The 22,477-nt window shown below is 40.7% G+C and overlaps 2 protein-coding genes across 3 annotated transcripts in view; one reads left to right on the top strand and one right to left on the bottom strand.

The window, feature by feature from the left end:
- The window catches only part of ASZ1 (ankyrin repeat, SAM and basic leucine zipper domain containing 1), a 53,408-nt gene extending 46,162 nt beyond the window's left edge, over positions 1-7,246 (bottom strand). Inside the window, exon 1 of the mRNA XM_088165452.1 lies at positions 7,219-7,246. The gene's annotated coding sequence lies outside the window, so the exon portion shown is untranslated. The remainder of the gene's footprint in view (positions 1-7,218) is intronic.
- The window catches only part of CFTR (CF transmembrane conductance regulator), an 88,871-nt gene continuing 73,540 nt past the window's right edge, over positions 7,147-22,477 (top strand). Inside the window, exons 1-2 of one of the 2 annotated variants that reach the window (XM_014892152.2) lie at positions 7,147-7,282; positions 19,723-19,833. In XM_014892152.2, the coding sequence (XP_014747638.2) occupies positions 7,230-7,282; positions 19,723-19,833 (164 nt within the window). In that variant the 5' untranslated portion in view covers positions 7,147-7,229. Of the gene's footprint in view, positions 7,283-15,491; positions 19,834-22,477 lie in introns of those variants that run through there. The other variant, XM_088165447.1, reaches the window with a different exon arrangement.

Raw genomic sequence — 22,477 nt, 5'->3', positions numbered from 1 at the left:
TCAAAATACAGCTGTACCTGTTTGGCTTAGCACAAGTAGCTTCAAGATCTCATGAAGACAAACTTTTAACCTCATATAGATTTTTCATTGTGTCCACTGTGAAAGGTTTTTGATTAAACTCAGTAACTCATTATATTCTGTTGACATCTGCCATTAAAAAAAAAAAAGAAAAAAGAAAAAGACTTCACTTCTTATTTTGGTTGGGAGAAAACCCTTTGTGAAAATGTCAGTCAGAGAGCCAATCCTTGTTCTTTTGTACTTGAAAAGGCTTTTGGTTTTCTGAAGCTTGACTAAATACAGGGCTTTAACCTACCAACCTGAATTTCAGTGTGGCCTCTGGAAATGGTCTGGAAGTGGGCTAAGAATGCTGAGAGAACTGCATGGAAAACAGAGGATTTATATGCTGCCCCATGCTTTGTCTTAATGTGGAGCCCTGTCTGCCCCTTTACCCACACAGTGATCTCAAAATTCTTGGGTATCTTTAGGGGGAGCGATTACCCCACCTTTTAAATCTTTTTTTTTTTAATTTTATTTTATTTTTTACTCTGAATATTAAGGCAACTTCCTTATTGAAGAGGCAATTGCAGAGGCAATTTTAGACTATTTCAAGACTAGAAAAAAAGACCAAGTCTTACAGTTCTTTTGTAACTGGTATAATGGGGTTTGCTTCCAACGTTTTCCATTAAGTTCAGAAAATATTTGGACCCATATAGAGTTGTTTTAGGCAAGAGTAGCATACACCAAACTAAGCATACTTTCAAAAAGAAATGGGTTTAGATCCATCGTGCTGCATGGATTCACACGGTAGAGTTTATACTGCATGATCCTTGCAGAAACATTCCAGTAAAGACAATTCCAGTCTCAAGGCTCTGACAGGAACTCAAGCTCTTTCTCTTTTAAGCAGTTGTAAATAATTAAGCAGTTTTTGTTATGCTCTAGGTAGTTCAATAATCTCTGTTGCTCAACTGTTTAAGATTGCCGGTGTGCGCCTTTTACTGAGTCACAGAAGGTATCAATCTTGGATTTTTGCCCTTTTAACTTCAATAATACCATTGTTCTGGATTATTACATGACAGTATGAAGAGGAAGAAGTTTAAGCTATCTTTGGAAATATAAACTTTGCAAGCTTGTCTGACTTGGATTTTCAGGCTCTTAACTCCCCTCACTACTTCTAGACTGAAAGCAAACAAACCCTGAATAAGTTTTCAGAAATTTATTTTCTACTGCAACTTCCAAAGAACCAAATATATTTCATCAGGTGTAAAGTGAAAAAATGTACCCTACAGTTGGTACGTGTTGTTTTTTTCATTAGCTTCAATATTTGTAAAAAATCTTCTTTTTTTTTTTTTTTTTTTTTTTTTTAAAGTGCAGCTACCCTATCTGCCAGGACAGCTATTGTTTCTGATTAAGCTGTGAACAAACTGTTAAAACCCATCACAAGTCTTGATATTATGAGGGTTACGAGCAGAGGGCTTTCACCATTTTAAGAAATCTGTTAGAAAAGTGAGCAGTATCATTTTCTTATGTAATCAAGGCCAAAGTCTGAACTTCCTCTGTTCAGATTCTAGATCCCTTAGGACTTTATTTGACATTAACTTAGTCAGCAAGATTTCAGTAGATTTCAGGCAGTACTTTGATAGATCATGTAGAAAGGCAGATCAAAATGACACTTCAGTAGGTCTAAAAGTCTATACTTGTTTTGATGCATTGGTATAAGTAGAAATATGTTGTCACAGAATCATGTGCTTTGAATAAAATAATACATTTTTGTTTCCCTTATTGTTTGTCAACAATTTCAAAAGGCTTAAAAATACCTTCCTGTTTAAAAAGGTATTATTGTACTAGATATTAACTCCATAGACCAAATGACAGCATATGAACATATCTGACTTTTGTCTGATGGTTCCATGTAGTGTGGTGTTAAATTTTTTGTTGAAAATTGTTGCAATTTGAAGTGCTTTGAAGAAGTTGGCCTGTAGTGCCTGAGAAACCTCTGCAAATTCAGTATGAACACCAATACACAGCTATCCTGCTATTCCTCCATCAAACCTGTGATGTATTCTTCACTGTTTTCCCTCTTGTGATTTCCATGTAAGATCTTACCAAAATGGGATCTGCCCATTTTACCTGTCCAGAATGAAAGGTCTGGTACTTGCACGGTACTGGCCCTCCCAGCTGCATACATTGTGCCACTGAAACACGTGCCTCATAGAAGATCTGTTTCGTTTCCCTGGAATATTAAACTGATTTCTGTATTTTTTGAGACCATGCATTAAAATAACATAGATACTGGTGAAGCATACATAACTCTGCTTGCCAAAAGTATCCAATGTGCACAGATTAAGAATGTTAATCTGCAAATACTTGAAGCATTGGCTGAATCAATTTTAGCAGTATTAAGACAATGTACTGGAATACAGTTTTTGCTTGTGGAAATGGATCGAATAGCTGTCAGTCTGGCATTTTCTGCATGTCCACCTGTATTCTAAAAGTATTATGAATGTGGACTTAAAAACTATTTGTCTGGTAAATATCTGGGAGTAGTTTACTTTTCAAGTGAATGCTGCTATAGCTCTTATCTTGATTAAGATTCAGTTTTCGATTAATTTCCTGGGAATAGAGAAGCTCTTTGGAATTCATAGTAGTATAAACCCAAACTGACAAACAGTATGAAAAGCAAGATGTTGCTTGTTTCTCCATAACTAGAGAATACTGTGAGGACTTCAGCACCTAGGAGTAGATATTTATAAGTCATCATGTGGAATGCTTGTGCTGAATAATAAATTATACATATACTTAAAACTGTTATTGGGAGAGTTAGTTCTTTGTTGATGCCTTTTTTGAGTAGATTTTTTATGTGTGTAAGCAGTTCTGAGACACAGTAATCAATTTTTTGTAACTGACAACTTTAGGGTAGATTAAAGCCCTATCCTATGGAAAAGTGGCCTGACTACTTTCCCTGCTTGTAGGAGACCTGAGGAGCTATACCTGACCCATATGTAAAGGCCATTCTTTTAAAAGGATTTGAAGTAAGTCTTCACCATTGTTTTAATTACTTGGAATGGTGAAGGGAACCCAGGTCCAACTGAGTGTACAGAGAAGCTTGGGAGAACGACCAGTGTCAGATTTATGGATAAAGTTTGCTGCTTTTATAAAAAGAAATAAATATAGAAAATAGACCAAACTTCTTTGGGGTTGAATGGGACATTGCAAAACAAAATTATCAATTATAAAAAAATAAGTTTCCAGTTAATTAAAATATTCAGAAAAAATTGAGGGTTTGGTTAGAAACGTGATTGATAGGTTAGTGCAGTCCTTTTTTTTTTCCAGAAGATCAGAATTGAGAGACTGAACAAAGAACTTTTTCATTTTAACAACAGAAAAACAGTGACTTAAAGTGTTAGTTTGACAGCTTCATTTTCTGGGGAGATTGTTTTTAATATGATCGTGCTTTCTCTTTCTACCAAAATTTTCTACCCCTTTGTCCAGTGACATTAATTAAAAATCCAAATATAATTAATTTTTTAGAATCATAGAATCATTACAGTTGCAAAAGACCTCCAAGGTCATAAAGTCCAATCTTGGAACAGTCACCACCAATCAACTAAACCATCTTCTTCTCCTCTTCTTGAAAACGAGCAACTGGATTAAAAACAAACAAGCCCTACACTGCTGTACCTGGGAAAGGGAATCCTTTGGCGACTTCATGGCATCTAAAGCAGATCCATGCCCTGCCTTTCTCTGCCTTGCCCCTTGCCATAGGTTTGTACCCTTACTTACCGTGGCAAAGTGGTGAGTTTTCTTCCTCCAAAGTTCAAATCCCAGTAAAAATGTACCACTCTGGTGGGGTTCTCAGCTAGATCAGAAGCCTTAAACACCTTTACATGCAGTCTGGTGGCTTTGGAGAAGAATGGGAACATGTGCCCAAAGGCAGGAGAGAGGTCAAGGTACAGCCCCCGGGGTAGAAATCAATTTAAATTCCCATGAACATGGAAGCATCTAACCAGCCAGTCTGTTTCCCACGTGTGACTTCTGACTGCCCACAGCCCGTTGGTTCTCGCCTGGTTGAGTTACCCCTGCATGAGTGGGAGCCAGAGGTACCATGGTGATGGTACAGGGAACCAGCCTTTACTCATCCTCCCATCCTCGTGCCTCTCTGTCTAACTCAGCCTCACTGTGCTTTCTTCAAAGTCTGAGAGATGGTGGATGTGGATGCATCTGAAGGATAAAGTAGCTGTTGTCTCAGTGTATCAAGTTGCATTTCTGTAAAAGTGAAAGGAGTTTATGTAAATGAAATGCATAAATAATACTTAAGTTGAAGGTATTTCGGTCCCTAGAGAAGAAAAGAAATATTACAGTTTATTCCTGCTCACAGTAATGCTAATGACAAGTTTTACATTCATGTCAGCTGAGTGTGTTCAAGATCCCTGGGAAGATTAGTCCTCTGAAATAAGCAAGGAAATGTACCAGTGGAAACTTTGTGGATACGTGAGAGAAAAATGACAATAAACATGTAAAACAAAATCAAGGGTTTAGGAGTTTTTGACCGAGGCATTGTGCATGTGAAAGCATCTGCATAACTATTGGATCACAGAGCAGGGAAGTCATCACTCCATGGGTTTTGCTGAACATAGCCATAGCTGGTACTTAAGGAAGCAGGCAAAGAAATATTCTAAGTTTAGAGAAGAAGTGTTCAAAATTAGGGAAAATTCATGGAATTTTTCATGTAAGAAAAATTACATAATCAATGATGATTGATAGGATGTCTTTGTTAGTCCCAAATTTGCCACAAGTGCGTGCAAATCACCTTTTATGACAATAGTCACAGGGAGATACTGTTATGAAGAGTACTTCATTACCCATTGACATTTTAACTGGTTTAGACCGGATCCACTAATGGTTTCAAATGACTAATATATCTTACTTTCTAATGTAAATGTAAAAAAAAAAAAAGTCTAATCCCCTGGTGAGTTTCCGCTTTATTCACTTGTATACCAGAGATCCAAAGGCTAGGAAGGGGAAGAGCCTGTAGCAGGAGAGTGTGCACTGTTTAGAAGAATGGGTTTCCAGTCTGACTCGTTGATCTCAAAGGTCTTTTCCAACCTAGTTGATTCTCTGGTTCTAAAATTAACGTTTCACCATTTTTTAATGAAGTGAAATAATTTGGTAGATCTAAGTGATCTGCATGTCAGGACCTACCCAAAGAACTTCTCTCAGAGGCCGATGGAGCAAGTGGGATTCCAGCCCTGCCCTGACTCCCGCAGAGGGGGGATCTGAATCCTGATTCGCGTTCCTACTTTAAGCTCCTTGACTTCTGGAGGGGCTGGAGGGCTGTCACTGGCGCATCAGGGAGCGGCGGGAGATGCCTTCCATGCGCCCGGTACCGAACGCTCAGAGAATCTGGTCCCACCTTCTCCTGCTGGGGTGCGGTGCGGGGTGCATTGGGGTGCGCGGTGCAGTGTGGGGCGGGGTGCAGTACGGGATGCACTGGGGGGAGCAGTGCAGTGCAGTGCAGTGAGCGGTGCGGTGCGGGGTGCAGTACGAGGTGCATTGGGGTGCGCAGTGCGGTGCGGTGCGGGATGGGCTGGCGTCCCGGGGCCCGCTCCACTAGGTGGCAGGATGCCGAAGGGCTCCGCGCTGCTGTCCTGGAGCCCGGGAGGATTTAGCCCGGCCTCTACGTATTGTCTGAGGACATGATAAAATGTGGACAGTTTCCTGGAGTCCTGCCTGCCCCGCGTTTCTTACTGGTTTTGTCATTAATGAAGCAGAATCGGGAAGGATTCGAGGGAGATCTGAGACACAAAGAAGCCCGGTGCGGTGACAGAGTAAGAGGGCACTTGTTGGCTCGGCAATCTATGAGGAAGAATTGCCGAGGTAAAGAGAAATCTTTTATGAAAGCACAGCGGAGTGTAGCGAGAAACGTTGAAATAAAAAGTGTCTGCAAAGTTTGCAAAGAGTAACAGCTGGTTAAATGGTAGCGCAAGCTACAAGTCCGTAGAAAAGTACGTTCGCTTCTTCACGGAGCTAGTTTAGAGGGCAACGGCTGCATGGATAAGAAAGCATGGCCTTTGCCATCCGTATTTTTTTAAGTTACAGAAATGAAAGGACACTGGAACGTGTAAATATCAAAATAAACCAGCAAATAAAATTAAATCCTGTACAGAATTAAATCACGGTGTTTTTTCTTGCTTCTTGTAATCTTTGTCTCTTTCAACTATGCTTTCTGCTGTGCGCCATTACAGCAGTGATTTTGTTTGCATGTCACACATATAAAGCTTCAGAAACAGCCTTACTGTTAGATCTGGGTGTTTGAACTAAACTTACTAAAGATGTAACTTCAGTTCCCATTCCTCTCGGTTCAGGTACGGGCCTGACAGAGAGCTTAAAAAACTGAAGCAAATGTATTTTAAAGTTGGTATGATCGCGCTTGCCCCGCACCCTTCCCTGGGCTGACCGCCCGCCCTCCGCCTTAAGTCCGTGTGCCGCTAAGCTCGCCCGCGGGACCGCGCACGGCCGCAGGGGCGGAGGACGGGGGACTTCTGGCCCTGGGTACCCACCTGGGGCTTCTGGCCCTGGGCGCCCACCGAGGCCAAACGCCGCTAAAGCCGCCCTCGGCTCCCGCGGGTCTCGGTGGGCTGCAAGCAGACGCCCTGTGTATGGCACGGGCTGCGCCGTGAGGAGCTGCGTGCTCGGGAGGGCGAGAGGGTGCCCGCGCCCCGACCGGGCTGTCCTCGCTGCGCTGTCCCCGCTGCCCTGGGCCGAGGGCAGGAGCCCCATCGGGAGGGGTGGTTTCCCCACCTCGGCACTTGGTCAGAATAGAGGTTTAGTGCTGGGGCGAGGCTGGGGACCCGGGATGGGGTGGCTCGGGAAGCTGAGTCGGCAGGTGGAGGTAACGGGCTGGGCAGAGCCGTCGGGGAGCCGGGGAGGAGAGGGTGCGGGGGGAGCGGCGGGGCGCGCCCGGTGCGCGGTGCCGGGCGCGGCGGGGAGGCGGGGGAGGAGCGGCGGCGGCAGCAGCAGCGCACGGGCTGGGGCCCCAGCCCGCCCGCCTTTGAACCGGGGCAAAGCAGAGGCGGGGAGAGGGGCCGGGGCAGGAGGCGGACGGTGACATCAGAGCAGCCGGGCGGATAAGGTGGGAGAGCCGCAGGAACGGAGTGGGTGAGCGAGGAGTCAGCGATTAGCGCCTGCCTCCGGCTCCCCGCTCAGCGCATCTTACCGCACCTCAGCTCACCATGCAGAGGTCTCCCCTGGAGAAGGCGAACATCTTCTCCAAACTTTTCCTCAGGTGGGAGCCCCGGTGCGGCGGGACGCGGGCGGGCGGGGGCAGTGGGCCGGGCCGGGGAGCTCAGCGGGGGCTCCGCGCCCCCGCCCAGCCCAGCCCAGCCCACTCCGCGGAGAAGGGAACCGAGCACTGGGCGCCAGTTAGCTCTGGAAAGGTCCGTGGGCAGAGGGGAGAGCGGTGGGAGTCTTGTTAGTTGATGAGATCACTCTTTTCTTTTGTTGTTGCTGGGGTTTTAGCACCAGGAATGGGCTCTGTCAGGTGTCATAAACCTTTGCTGGACCCGGAGAGATGAATTTATGACATAATTTGAGTAACCTTTGGTAATTGCTCAACTAGTTAATCTGTTATTTCATGTAAACTTTGAGAACACAGTGGGGTGGTAGGGAGCAGAGGGGATATGCTCTCAGAAGAAGGGTTCCTTCTGTTTGGTCTTTGAGTGTTTAGCATTTGCTCAATGTGCAAGTGCAATATATGATCTTTCTGGAAAGAGTTCCTTGTAAGCGTTGAAAATGTTCTCTTACAAGCAAACTTCTCGGTGCCTTTTCTTTCTAAAAACTTCAAATAAAAAGAGAAGGAGCCAATACCAGTGCCTGGGCACAATGTACTTTGTAAGACAATATGATGCTGAATACGTCTTATGTGACATCGCTAGAAATGACACTTTGAACTGGAAAGAGCAAATAATCTTTTTGGCATTGGCCCACACAGCACTGGTTTTGCCAGAGTACTAGTTCCCCCTTTTGTTACTGGAGGGTCTTTTGCATGGCAAGGAAGGGTGGGAGGAAACCTTGTGTAAGATGTGGACACGATGGCTGAAATGAGAGCACATGGTGTAAAACTAAAACATTGCCATGAGGTCTGTGCCTGAAAAACTAAGGGCTTTTAGCTCACTTTTCAATCTTTTGGGGATAGCTTTCAGCAGGTTGGTCTGTATGGTTTTTTTTAAAGTTTCCTAATGGAAGGGAGTCTGTATGAGTTGCTGTTTGCCTGTCTCCCCCCCTTTGGCTCATTTTCACTAGATATGATACAGGGGAATGATCCCAAAGGTAACTTGTTCCTAAAGTTTTACAAACATCCAGGTAAAAGTAATGTTCCTATAGGTTTTCTCCAATGGTGCTGCAGTGGAAAAGAAGCCATGCTTGCTGCCAAATACTGTTAGAACCAGAGAGCATGCATGACAGGAGTGTAAGCAATGACAAATTCTCCATAAATGATGCTTCGATCAGTGCTCCTGTCAAGTTATAAAACAGAAATCCATAGGAAATAAGTCTGTACATTAATTTAATTTAATGAGGGGCCACTTGCTCTATTTAATTTTATTTATTTATAAAATTCTATAAATTTATCATCCTAGAACCTAGGGTTTTGAAGGTGTGAAGAAGAAAACTCAATAAGATAAAGCAAATATATTTCTAATTCCTACCATAGTGGAAGTTTCCATGTCTGAAACCAGATACAGTACATGCTCATTAAGTACATAATTAACTAGCCTGAGGCCTGAGCTCATCTCTTAAATCACAGTCTTTAAGTCAATTGAATGGTGTTTTAATCATGTTTATCATGCATGATGCATTATACTGTACCAGCTATCATTCAGGTGACTGTCACAGTGATAATAATGAAGTATATTAAGTTAAGGAGATGTTCACAATTAATATTAACTAGAGCAAAGAAGTGGAAAAAAAGATGTATGGAGAGAAATTGCTTTTTTCAATGATAATGAAATAGTTGCTATCAAGTACAGCACAGTACATGTTTCAGTGAAGTAACTTTTATAAGAGTCTGCAATGCATTTATGTGTGAAGTACCAATCTGAATATACTGTGATAAGTTGAAGATCGTATTAGCAGAAGTGATGTTAAAATATTAGCTACGATTATTCAAGAAAAGTTGCTGATAAATATATTAATATTTAATATTGTACAAGCTGTTATCAGCTGTAGGTGTGTAAACTTATTGGTAAGATTTTATTGCTTTGTAATCTATCCTGTTTGGGTGGGAGAGATAGGTTCAATGTGTTAAAGTCAGAATATAGCTCTTTGCTCATAACTGAACAGTTTATACATGTTTCAGTATTGTTTGGACCTTTTTTCTTAATTCTTTATGCAAAAAAAGTGAGAAAATGTCTCTGTGTGCAAAGAATAGTATCTTGTAGAAAGTGTTACCTTTTTGTTGTATTAGTGATAGTAATACTACTGGGGCAAAAAAAAAAAAGAGATAATTGCTAGGAGTGATCATGATAGAAAGTATTTAAAATTAGAACTTATCTTTCATCCTAAATTTTAAACTATTTTGGTTTAAAAACTGAGCTTTAGTGCTTAAGAAACAAGGTGTGAAAACAAGTGGTTTGAGATTTCCTGTTAGGGAGACGCTTAGAAAACACTGAGAGATACTTAGAGTTTGTGGTTTCAGAGATTGTTTTGTGTTTTGTTGCATTTTCCTTATTACATTTTCAGAGTTGATCTCTTCTGTTCCCAACCACATGCAAAACATTAATTCTGTTCATTGGCAACTTTTTACCTTGTTTAAAGAAAACAGTTTTATGCAGAAGCAGTCGGATCATATGCTTAGCTTCATATTGATTGTGAAGCTTCACTTTTGTCTTTATAACCATCGCTTATTTTCTTTTGTAATTTTGGGTTTTTGCAGGGTCAAGGCCATAACTTTTGTCACAAACAATATCAGACTACTTCGAAACCACCTAGTTTTAATTGAAAATTAACTGAAAACAGGAAGTCTTGTTAATTAATCAATTTTTATCTGAAAACTGACACACAGAGTTATCGATGGAGATTGAGGAATAGCTACAACTATGGGACAATTCTGACTTTATTACTTTTTTTTTATACATGCAACTTTGCTTTTTAAAACTTGTATTTTAATATCTAATCCTTGTGCTCGTGTCCATCTCTTTAAACATATACTTTTGCTTTGGTACCTATTAAATGTGACGACTCTTGACAAGACCCAGTACTTTAGTGCCTGATTCATTATTAAATCCAGATGATGATTTTGTGTCTTCCCATGGATTCAATCAGATCTGCTCTAGTTGCTTCTAGCTTTCCAAACCAGAGAAGAAGAAATCTATACATTTATACAGATGTCTAGGGGTTCCTAGAATAATTTAGCCAGCACGGGATAAATGTCGGATTAATTCTTCTGCCCTGTGTGTGTTGTGAGGGTTAGGAAAAGGAATTAAATTCTATATCTCACCTCTTCCATGAAGTAGGACCAAGAGTTACTAGTGTTTGGCAGTGAAGGTGTCTGGCTCAGCTACTTTTTAGGGCATAAACCAAGAGTGATTCTGTACTCTTCTGAATAAAAAAAACTTCTTTGCAAATCCTAGTTCCTGGTGAGAACTTCTGGTGAGACTATTTATGAAGTCTGCTAATAACCTTTAAGGTGGGTAAGACAATTCAGGACTTAAGTTTTGAAAGTAGTCAGCCCATACGCTATGGAAATGGTATCCTATCACTCTTTCTAGATTAATTGAGCCATAATTTAAAGTTTAGGAGTGCCTTGTACAAGATAATTTCTGGTTTGAAAAAGCATTTTCATGAGAATTAAATTGATTCCCTTCAGAGAAAGGAACTAATGCCAGACATTCCCTGGGCAGTCCCTGCTTTATCCTTGAACTGTGTATTTTAGAATTCAATGCCAACAAGTAACTTAGGATTTTCGTTCTTGAATTGAAAAGTCTCGTGTTTTCCTTGTGAAGTCTGGGATTTAATGTGCACATTTTTACTCAAAGTTTCTCTTGAAATTGTCTTGAGTTCCTAAATGCCCCAGATTTTGTATAGGAAGCTTAAAGGTCTAATTCATGTCTATAAATTCCACTCTGGAGGACGGGTGTCTGTAAATTGTCATAAGCAATATATATTTGGAGCCTCCCTTATGAATACCTAGCTACAGCACTTTGGCCATCCTTGCTCTTTGAATAAGGAGCCTCTGTGTACAGTGGCAGGTGAATGGCACAATGTTATGCCTCAGTTTCTGGGGCAGTCAGCTTAGACCCTCATTCAAGGCAATTTTTCTATAGTATATTCTTATGGCCCTGTATGTATTTAGCCCTAATAAGCTGCCTTTCACTGACCCCAGGAAATGGTAAATCCTGGCTGGTAGTGGCAACCAAGCACAGATACAGCTGCAGTACAGATTATGGCCCTGTGAGGCTGCCTGATCATTTGTCTGTTGCCACCAGTGGTTCTTGGAGACCTGCTGGTCTGCCAGTCCTTCAGACCTGTCTAAAACAGCAAGGTACCAGCTTCTGAAAGCCAGATGGTTCAAAGATGTGAATGCAAGTTTTGGACTTCTCTTGAAAATTTGACTTCTATTGCTGTTTCCAAGGTAAAATATGAAAACTTGAAGTGAACTGGAGAAAGGATGCAGAGTGTCCTACACTTCAAGTAATTTCAGAGGAATACCTTCTTTAACAATTAGGCTAAAATGTGTCCTTGGCTCAGCCTTTGCTCTAATGACAAAAAGTGAAAACCTTGTGTAGTGCAGGGGCCTTCTCTGGCTGCTTTATAACTTTAAAGCACAGATGCCTAGATCAAGTTGAATCTGACTTCTGAAATATATTTAAAGTCTGTTTTCCTCCTGCAAGAGGAAGACTTACTATCTTGATACTTAAGATAAATTATGAAGCATTTGAAATATTTGCAGACCTGTCTGTACCTTGTTATTTTCCACATGCTCATTTGATTTTGGTGAGATAGAAAGTAATCCTTGATTTTTTTCCTCTCATACTGTAGGCACTGTCAGAAATTTGAAGTCCTCTGTACAAAGTAAAATATTTGATAAGGAAGTCTATTTTGAAGATCTTGAAGTCTAAGCAGATAGCACAAAGGATGGATTAAAAAGAAGTTTCCTTACTAGTTCTATAGAGAAGAAAGCTGGGTATTCAAGGATTGTGATTTTTCTTAGAAGCATGTGGTGGAGTCAGTACAATCTGCCTGAGATCTTCTTTCCAGAACTTTGATTGCACAAGGGTATTTCTGGTGTGACAAAGTTATTTCAGAATATTTCTGCAGTGAACAATTATAACCTCTTTCATACTGAAGAATCTAAGTCTTTCAATAGCAACATTTTTGGATATGCTAAATTTCAAAGTGGTGAGAATAGTGTGACATATTCCATGAGGTTTCCACAGGTTGCTGTTATCTTGGTTTATTTTTTTCTCTTTACCCACCTCCCCAGCTTTGCAGCATATGTGTGTAGGTATAGTTGTGAAGGCAGGACAGTGCCAACTTGACATCCAGGTAATAATGTGTCACATTACGTCCTCTGAAATAAGTAAGTTAAAGGTGAAAATTAACTAGTATATAAGGAGGCATATTGAAACAAATTGCCAAATTTTGCCATGTGAACTTGTGGATGCAGTTCAACTGCCTTCCATGAGAGTGGGGGTATGCCTGGGTGAGAAAAGCAGGAACTCAGAGGTTGTTTACATATCAGTCCCTCTCTTATGAGCAAAAGGACTTGCATGAGCTTTTTCAGTCAGCAAGTTCCAAGCTTCATTGTCATGAAACTCCCCGATTAGGAGAGAATAAGTAGGCATTTAAGAAGTATTTTGAAACAGCATTGTATTTCAATTTAAACCAGAAGCTTCGTGCCTGTCAGATATGCGTAGGCATCCTTCTTTCAGGAGAGGATAGGCAGGAAGGGGGACTTGATCTGAAGGACAATGCCTGGGGCAGGCTGTTGCAATGCAAATGTCTTGACTCCATGGGCAAAGCCGTGCCATAGGAGAGAATCCTGTGTCAGCTGGTAAAAGTACGTGGTTTTAGGTACAGCCCCATATTTTTGTGTTGGTATTTATCCTTTATTTTTCTCCCACCTTCAAAAATAAAGGATGTGAATCTTTGTTGTATTTGTGTCATTCTGATATCTCACTATAATTTCTACCTTAAGTAATTTTAAAGTTAGTCTATAAGTTCTGGAATGCTTTTATTTCTCTATGGGTAATAAATACAAAGAAAACCACAAAAGTCCCCCTAGTGTTGCTTTGCTCAAAGCCCGAGACTGTTTTGGAAATCAAAAGATATGAGGCATTTTCTTATTAATTTGCAAGGATTATGCTGAGGAGAAGCATCATCAAATACCAGGATACAGAGAAAATGGCAAAGAGCAAGTAGTAAGAGAAGCAGCACCTAATTCAGGGTTGGTTCCATATTACTTTAATAGTAATTTACATTTTGACACTTGGTATTAAAATGAAATAAAATGTGACTGTGTTCACCTGTTTGTTTATACCTAACCACTTAGCAGTCATTGGGGTTGGAGCAAATGATGATTTTGGAAAGGGCCGTTGCACCTGATGTGCAGTGCTATGCTATTTTATTATGAAACATATCTTAAAAAATGCACGACTAACACAGTGAAGTGCTAAATTGGGTGAAATGTGTCGCTATCACTTAGTGACACATCTGGAAGATTTAAAAATTCTATTAAATCATGAATAGCACTGCTGTGCAACAGTTTTGCTGATGCAAACTTTCTGTCATCTTCCTTGTTCTTTCAAAGGACTAGGAGAAATTTTTCTCTTATTCTTACTGAAGAGTATATAATTGAGAAAAAGAGTGAAGATGAAAGAACATCATCTCATAGTTTAACTGTATGTATATGCTGAATCAACCTTGCAAACCTTGTTCATAGCACACCATCGCCACTGTTATTTTGTTAGCTTTGTTAAAGAAATATTTGTGTCATATCTTACACCTGACTTTGGTACCAAAACAATTGACAGATTGCAATACAGTTAATATATTCTGTCCTTCCATCCTGCATAACCTGTCCTCTGATGTGCTTTGTTTTCTCTCAAATATCTCTCAGTACTTCTGCAAACTGAAATATTTTGACTGCCTTACTACTAATTGAAAGGAAAAAAAGTATTGAATTTCTGCTAAAAAAGCATTTAGCAATTAGATAATAATTTCAATAAGTGTTACGTCACAAAAACTGGGCATAAAAGACAAGACTTCACCAAGAATTGCTGTTGTGTAATCCTAATTAAGATTTGCTATTGAAATCCTGGGGTTTCAGCAGAACATTGATTATTCTTAAAATGGTGCTGCTCACAGCTAGTGACAGAGTCAATAATATTGCAGCTAAATACTTTCCATGTCAAATAACACCTCATAGGGAAGAATTGTTTATTAGTGAAGAAATTGAAATCTTAATTTTTGTGATCTGGGGGAAAACAACAACAAAAAAACCCCAGAAATCAGTAGGGTCTGCATTTACCTTTGTTGTTGAAACCCTGCAATAATTATATTTTAATATTAAAATATATTGCATTTTTTTGTTGTTTGTAAAGGGGAAAATGCTGAAGTTAGTATAGTTTTCGGAACATATAACATGCTATTTCAATAGGTTACTACTCAAAATAATTGCAACCTTACTCTGTTGAGGGTAACGAAGGGGCAGGGGGCAGGAATAAGGCTGATGTGCTCCATGGGCATGCTGACTTGTCCCACCTGTTAGAAAAGACCACAAAAAGACAGGGTCACCTTTTACAGTAGCATTACAGGATGCTCAAAGAAGACAGCTGTTAGTGCAGATACTCTTCTGGAGAAGCAGTTTTGGGTGTAGTAGAGCCACTCCCTATATAAAGTAAGCAACAATTTACAATTTGCTGCCTCTGGAGTGATGGTTATCTTTTGTGGGAGGATGGGAGTGCAGAACTTCTAATGTAGTCTGGTCAGAGGGACTCTTTGGGAATGTCTGAGATCTACATCGTACCTCAGCCTTTTCTTGCAGTTGGTAAGAATTCATGGCTCTACAAACATCTTGGAAAAGTTAGGCTCCAAAGCATCATAATTATAGCTTGATTATGTTCCTTCCTCCCTCCCTGCCCTTCCCTCACCTTCCCCTTAATTGTTAGGAGGAAGGATAAGTTAAAGCCAGAGGCGCTATTCTTGCTCTCTTCACTGAATTTTAGGTCCAGATCCTTAGGAGCTGCAGTCGTTAAGCTTAACTATATTTTGTACAAGTATTAATGCTTTGTAGAGGGGAGTCATACCATGGTCACCTCTGTGCTGCTCAGTAGCTGTTGCTGTGTTGTGCACAGAACACCAGTTGAAATGGTACCAGTTGACCAGTGACCCGTGTAGGAGAGCTGCTCTCTTTTTCTGCTCTTGGGTAGCCCAGCACAACTGTTCTGTTACTGTCTCAGCAAACTGTGCTTCTTGATCTGAAGAGCCCAATGGAGATAGGGTATTCCTGTGCTCAGGAAGAAGATCTGGACAGTTGACTTAGCAACACGGATGCTCCTTCTGTCTTCAGTGACATGCAAAGCAGCCTTAAGGGAGAGTCAAATCCTATTGGCAAATTGTCTGTGTTAATACTCTCTGGAAAGCAAAAGACATCTGCCCTATTGATACAATTTACTTGAGTGGGATGAGTCTAAACATGCTGTAGAAAGCAATATCTGTAATAAGAAATCTATTCCATACTGCTTAAGTAAAAGACAAAGAAATGGTCATTAGAAATCTACAAACAGTATGTTACCTATATGATATTTATATATCAAGTTCATGATGCATGTTTTACTACAGGCAGTACATAATAGGTGTGGAATTTTCCTGCTTTTCTTCTTTCCTATTGTACATCCTTGAAACTTCTTCCCTGCTGGGAGTCACATGTGTGCACCCATAATAACATACCTAGTTAGTGGCAAAACTCTCACAGCACTACAGGTTTCTCTGTAAAATGATTCATTAAATGCCAGCCAGTAATCCGATGGCATTTGCTAACATAATGCTGTAAAGCCAATCTGTTTTCCTTCCTTCTTGTGCTCTTCCTTTCAGAATAGATTTCTCTTTCTCAATAACCTCAGGAAAAACCTCAGCATTAATGCTGATGAATTGTTTCCAATAAGCCAAAGCAATAGAAGAAACATATTCATTGACAAACTCTGACCAAGCTATGTCACCTAGTGTTATAGAAACATGGATAACTACAGATTATATTACCAGTTAAAATAAATTCATAGACATTTTGCATTTCAAATCTTTGCAAAGAATCTAGAACATAATGGCTATAGGGATGATATAGGAATCTGGCAAACAATTGGTTTTATGAGATATTTATGTGTTTTAGGTCTAGTATATTCCTTTTAATAAAACACAAACTATCTCCCTCAGTTCTTGACAGAACAACTCAAGCAGCTGTCGAAAATCCACCTTGAGACAAACATCGCACATCAGGCCAACTCCTCCCACGATTACCACTCCAACCTGGAGCCACTTGGCACAGCACACAAATTGGCCAGATCTAGTTAGGGTGGAACTTCCAAGCAAGGCCAGGACAACTGGGAGATGAACATCTCTGTGCAAGCCCTGCCAGCAGCTTGCAGTAGGAGCCTGGCTGCAGACTAGGAGGTCCCCAGGGGAAGGTGTCAGCACTGCTCCTTTAGCTGGCTGGAGGAGTTTACCTAGCACAGTTGCAGTTACTGTGATGAGCAGTGAGATGAGGATCAGGACTGCATAAGCCTCTATCAAACCTTGACTTGGGAGAGGAGGGTAGTTTAGGGACCACATAATTTTGATGGCAATGAAAAATGCACCTGGTTGACACAGAGTTAAGCACAGAGTAAAACAAGAGACATTTCTAGAAGTACAGTAGATCTGCTAAGTGTGATGCCTTCCCCAAATGATAATCCACCACTCAGCTCTCTTTCTAAATGCAAACACGTTTTGTTAGTTCAAGCTATGGCAAAATGCCAGGATAGGTGTTGATCAAAACTATAAATAAAATCAAATATGTGGAGGGAAACAGGGTAATAAAACATGTTTTCTAAAAACATACAAAGTGAAACTGTGAAGCGCTTATCTTTTGTCAGGTTGGGAATTACTTATTGCAGTCTCAAAGCATTATTAAGGGGCTTAGGAAGGTTATTACTTAGCTACAGTGTTGTGAATTAAAGTTGCCTAGGAAGTACTGTTACTTGCTTGCATTAGCTTCAGTAGTGATTTTGTGTCCCATAACTTATATTCATTTTGTCATTACTGAGATATCTACATATACGGGACATCAGTGAAGCTGAGAACAGGAATTCCTGAGAGTTTCTGTTCACAAATGACAGGGATTAGCCAGTTCTCCACAAGATGTGCACAAAGCCAATAGCAACTGGTCCTTTCTGTCTTCAGGAGCTGCCAAAATACAAATCAGTACCTGATATACCAGTTGCAGTAGCTGTGAAAAATAACGTGTTACATGAAATTCAAAGGTTTTCTTCTAATCCATTTTATCCCTGAGAAATATTGGCCCCTATTTCCAGTAGCTGTAAAGTTAAAGGATGTTTTATCATCTGCAAATGCTAAAATGAGACTAGTGACTGTCCAAAGTGGACTCTCCTAGCTCCCTTCCTATAATGTCCCATGAATCTCTTGTTGTTCTCAACTACAGTGGTGTGAAAGACTGAGCTAGAAGTCATATGAATCATCTGAAACCATACTATTATTGCAGAAATTAAGGATACTCCTTCAACTTCTTAGAGCATTCTCTCTTTGCAGTGGGTGTGATATAGCCATGCACTTGGGAAATATCTTGGTGCTTTATTGAATTATGGGGATTATAGACTGCTGTCTCATGCAATTCATAACTTCATTTAAGTAAACATTCAAGTGTGTATGTATGTGCACAGAGTTGCACACAAGTGGTCTTCATCTGTTGTGTTAAGGCCTTTTTGCACTTTTGTACTGTTCAATGAGGTTCTTTCACCTTTGTATTAACTTCTTTGCACCTTCAGAGGCTGCAATTGAGAATGTGGATTACTTTGTGTATAAGACATATGTTCTTACAGGCATACAGGTAAGCATATCCAATAAGGTGTTTGTATTTGCTGAGTGACTGTGTGAAACATTATTGCACGTATTTAGTGGTTTTTTAGCTGTTGTCTACAGAAACAGTTTAAAACAAAAATTTTGAAATGTTTGAGGCTTTGCAGAATTTTATCATAATCATGAAACATGAAGGGTTTTTTAAAAACTCTGGTTTACAATTGGAAGTATGATAGCAATCAAACCACAAGCTACTTCTTTTGCAGGCACTCCTTTTTTTAAGGAAATATTTTTTATCGATGACAGTAAAGCAGAAATTCAAGCAGTTTCAAAATACACCATAAGTTCTTATGTATATTTATGTATTGATCTAATCCTTTGCTTTCAAAAAGATTTCTGAACAGAATCTGATGAAAATTTTGTATAAGTTGATCCCTGGGGATTCATAGGCTTTTTGCAGCTGAATTGTTTGATAAAATTAGTAATGGCTTATAAAGGTTTTCTCTACAGAGTAGCCATTTGGAGTAGTCTTTACCTGCTTTGTTTTGTTTCAACGTGCCCTTTAAATTGATATTAAAATTTTAAACATGACATTTAAAAAAACAAATTCAAAAATATGCGTATAAAATGGACACAATGAAGATCTTATGAGGAGTCCTGTGCAAGATTTGTAGTTTTAAGTGCATATTGCAATGTAAGATGCTATGGAATCATATAATGGCTTGTGTTGGAAGGGATCTTAAAGATTGCTGGGTTCCAACCCCCCCTGCCATGGGCAGGGACACTTTTCAATAGATCAGGTTTCTCCACGGAGCATCCAACCTGGCCTTGAACACTGCCAGGGATGGGGCATCCCCAGCTTCTCTAGGCAACCTGTTCCAATGTCTGGCTACCCTCACAGTAAGGAATTTCTTCCTAATATCCGATCTAAACTTGCACTCTTTCAGTTTAAAGCCATTTCCCCTCGTCCTGTCATTACATGGCCTTGTAAAAAGTTCCTCTGCAGCTCTCCCAGAGGCTCCCTTTAGATCTGGAAGGCTGCTCTAAGATTTCCCTGGAACCATCTCTACTCCAGGCTGAACAATATCAATTCTCTAAGCCTTTCTTCATAAGGAGAGGTGCTCCATCTTTCTAATCCTCTTCGCTGCCTCCTCTGGATTCCTTCTAACAGATTCCTGTCCTTGCTGTGCTGAGGATCCCAGAGTGCACAGAGTACACAGTACTCCAGGTGGGGTCTCTCCAGAGCAGAGCAGATAGAAATGAAATGTACATGTCCACTTTACTATAGTTCTGATTTATTATTAATTTATGCGGATATAGCATATTTGGAAATACAGTACAAAGGTTTCAATCCTCTGTTCCTTAGTCTCCTGCTGACTCAGTAGGAAACTTGGGGCACAATCCCACCCCAAAACTTATGGAAGACAGGAGTTTCACAATTATTCTTTTAATGTTATATTTGTCAATATAGTTTTGTTAATATAATGCAGGGCTACCCTATAACATTTAGTATATATGTGTATATGTGAGTGCACTTAGACACACTTGGATGGTGTGGACAAAATATTCAGAGTGAGACAAAGCAACTCCAGAATTAATGCTAGAATTTTTTTTTATTTCTAACTATTTTTTTCTTTTTTTTTTTTTATATTTGCTTAGATGGGCAAACCCAGTTTTGAAAAAGGGTTACAGACGACGGTTGGAGCTGTCAGATATTTATCAAATCCCTTCTGCAGACTCTGCTGATAATCTTTCCGAAAAACTGGAAAGGTATGAAAAGTTAATTAAATAAATTTGTTTCAGGAATCACACTGCAGTTTTCATCACAAAGCTTTTGGATGAAATATTTAAATAGCATTGGGTGCAAGATAATTGCACACAGTTGTACTTTGAACATGGCTGGGTTCCCTGGTGCAGATGTACAGTCTAGATGGTCTAAATTACTATATACAGGTACCTGTGATATCTGCCATTGATCACAGAATCATGGAATATGCTGATTTAGAAGGGACTTACAAGGATCAAGTCCAAATCCTCGCCCTAAAGAGGACATCCCCAAGAATCACACCCTGTGCCCACAAGCATTGTCCAAATGCTTGAGCTCTGTCAGGCTGGTGCTGTGACCATTCCCTGGGGAGCCTGTTCAGTGCCAGCCACCCTCTGGGTGAAGAACCTTCTCCTAATACCCAGCCTAAACCTCCCCTGACACAACTTCAGGCCATTCCCTCAGGTCCTGTCACTGGTCACAAGGCAGATCAGTGTCTGCCCCTCCTCTTCCCCTCCCAAGGAAGTTGTGACTGCAGTGAGGTCTGTCCTCAGTCTCCTCCAGGCTGAACAGACCAAGTGACCTCAGCCCCTCCTCATACGCCTTCACCTCAGGGCCTTTCACCTCCCCTGTGGCCCTTCTTTGAGTGCTCTCTCATAGCTTTATGTATTTCTTATCTTGTGACACCCAAAACTGTCCAGAATATTCAAAGTGGGGCTGCAGGAGTGCAGGGCAATCCCTTCCCTTGCCTGGCTGGTGATGCTGTCCCTGATGCCCCCAGAACACAGGTTGTCCTCCTGGCTGCCAGGGCACTGCTGACTCACATTAAACTTGCCATTGACCAGGACCCCCAGATCCCTTTCTTGGGTGCTGCTTTCCAGCATCTCATTCCTCAGTCTGTCTGTACATCCACAGCTGCCCCATCCCAGGTGCAGAATCCAGAACTTTCCCTTGTTGATCTTCACATGGTTGGTGATTTCCCTATTCTCTCATTTGTCGAGGTCTCTCTGCAGGGTCTCCCTGTCCTCGAAGGAGTCAACAGCTCCTCCCAGTTTTGTATTGTCTGAGAACTTGCTCAGTATCCCTTCCTGTCCTGCTTCCAAGTCTTTTATGAGGATGATGAAGAGCACAGGGCCAAGGATGGAGCCCAGTGGAACCTCACTAGTGACAGATCCCCAGTCTGGTGTCACCCCGTTCCCTATAACCCTTTGTGCCTGACTCATGCTCACACATCATGTTAAGTGTTTATCCAGCTGAGTGCTGGATACTTTGTCCAGAAGGATCCTGTGACAGACTGTATCAAAAGCTGTGCTGAAATCCAAAGGGATCACATCAATTGGCTTCCCTTGGTCAGATGGGTGGGTTTCCTTGTCATAAAAGGAAATCAGGACTTTGCTTAAGCTGTACTGGCTGTAACAAATGACTGCATTGTCTTTCAGGTGTTTTTCAATACTCCCAGAATAATCTCCATAGTTTTGCTGGGCATTGAAGTGAGACTGACAGACCTGTATTTTCTGGGGCCCTCCTTCTTGCCCTTCTTGAAAACTGGGACAGCATTTTCCAGTCAGCTGGGACTGCTCCAAGGCTGTTCAAAAATCATTAAGAGAGGTTTTGTGATGACACCAGCCAGTTTTTGAGGATTCTCGGATGAATCCCATTAGGCACCACAGATTTGTAGGGATCCAGCTGGAGCAGCAGATTCTGCACAATTTCAGAGTGATGAGTGAGGTTAGACTCAGAGTTTCAATGCTGGTTCCCTGAAAAGGGAGATAGCAGAAATGCTGTTCATTTTTCCCAAAATAACGTGGTAAAACCTTGTTTGTTTTTTTTCTTCAATGAAATAGCATTCTTAATTTCCTTTGATACCACTGTTGACAGACTAATTGTTTCTGCAGAAATCATACTTTGACTTTCTTCATTTAGGTTTCCACTTTTCTTTACCCAGTTTCAGTGGGTCTTACTTTAGAAATTGTGCTGCACTTGTGACTAATTCTTGCAACAAAGGTGCCTAAACCCATTCCCTCTCCACCAACTGATGGTGCAGCTTTCACTGGTGTTCCACAGCAGCTTACATCTATGCTGCTGCCCCAATCCAGTCAATTTTAGTTGCAGTGTGGCATAAGTATTCCAAACCAGTGGAATTTATTGAGAACATTGGTATGCGTAATGTGTTTTGACAGTTTATAAACTAAATATTCTGGTTATCTAATATTCTGTTGAAAAAATAGTTAGTTGAGGATATTCTCCAGAGTGCTTTAATCTGTGAATCAAATTTTGCCAAAATATCTGGTCTCTGTATACAGCATTGCTTCTGGTCCACAATTTATTACTGAAAAGAAAGTTATTGTCCCAGCAACAAGGTTTAAAATAGTCCTGTGCAGTAGAAAAGTCACATTTTTGATGCTTTGTTGGTGCTTTCTTTTTTGCAGACTGGAAGAGCTCCAAAACGTTTATTTGCCTGTTATTGTACTCTGGTTTTAAGTACAGCAGGTTTCTTTAAAACATACAATGTGACCTTTTCATGAAATAATTCCCTGCAGGGTGATGTATGACCGAGTATTTAAAAGAACCAAATATGTGGCTGAACTAGGTTTGAACTCTTATTGATCTATCAAGTCCACGAAAGCCAGATTCTTGGGGTCTCTGCAA

This window comes from Sturnus vulgaris, chromosome 5, assembly GCF_052056855.1.
Source record: "Sturnus vulgaris isolate bStuVul1 chromosome 5, bStuVul1.hap1, whole genome shotgun sequence".
NCBI classification, from domain to species: domain Eukaryota; kingdom Metazoa; phylum Chordata; class Aves; order Passeriformes; family Sturnidae; genus Sturnus; species Sturnus vulgaris.
The sequence above is the reverse complement of the archived record's forward strand: the minus strand, read 5'-3'. Positions and strand labels throughout refer to the sequence as shown.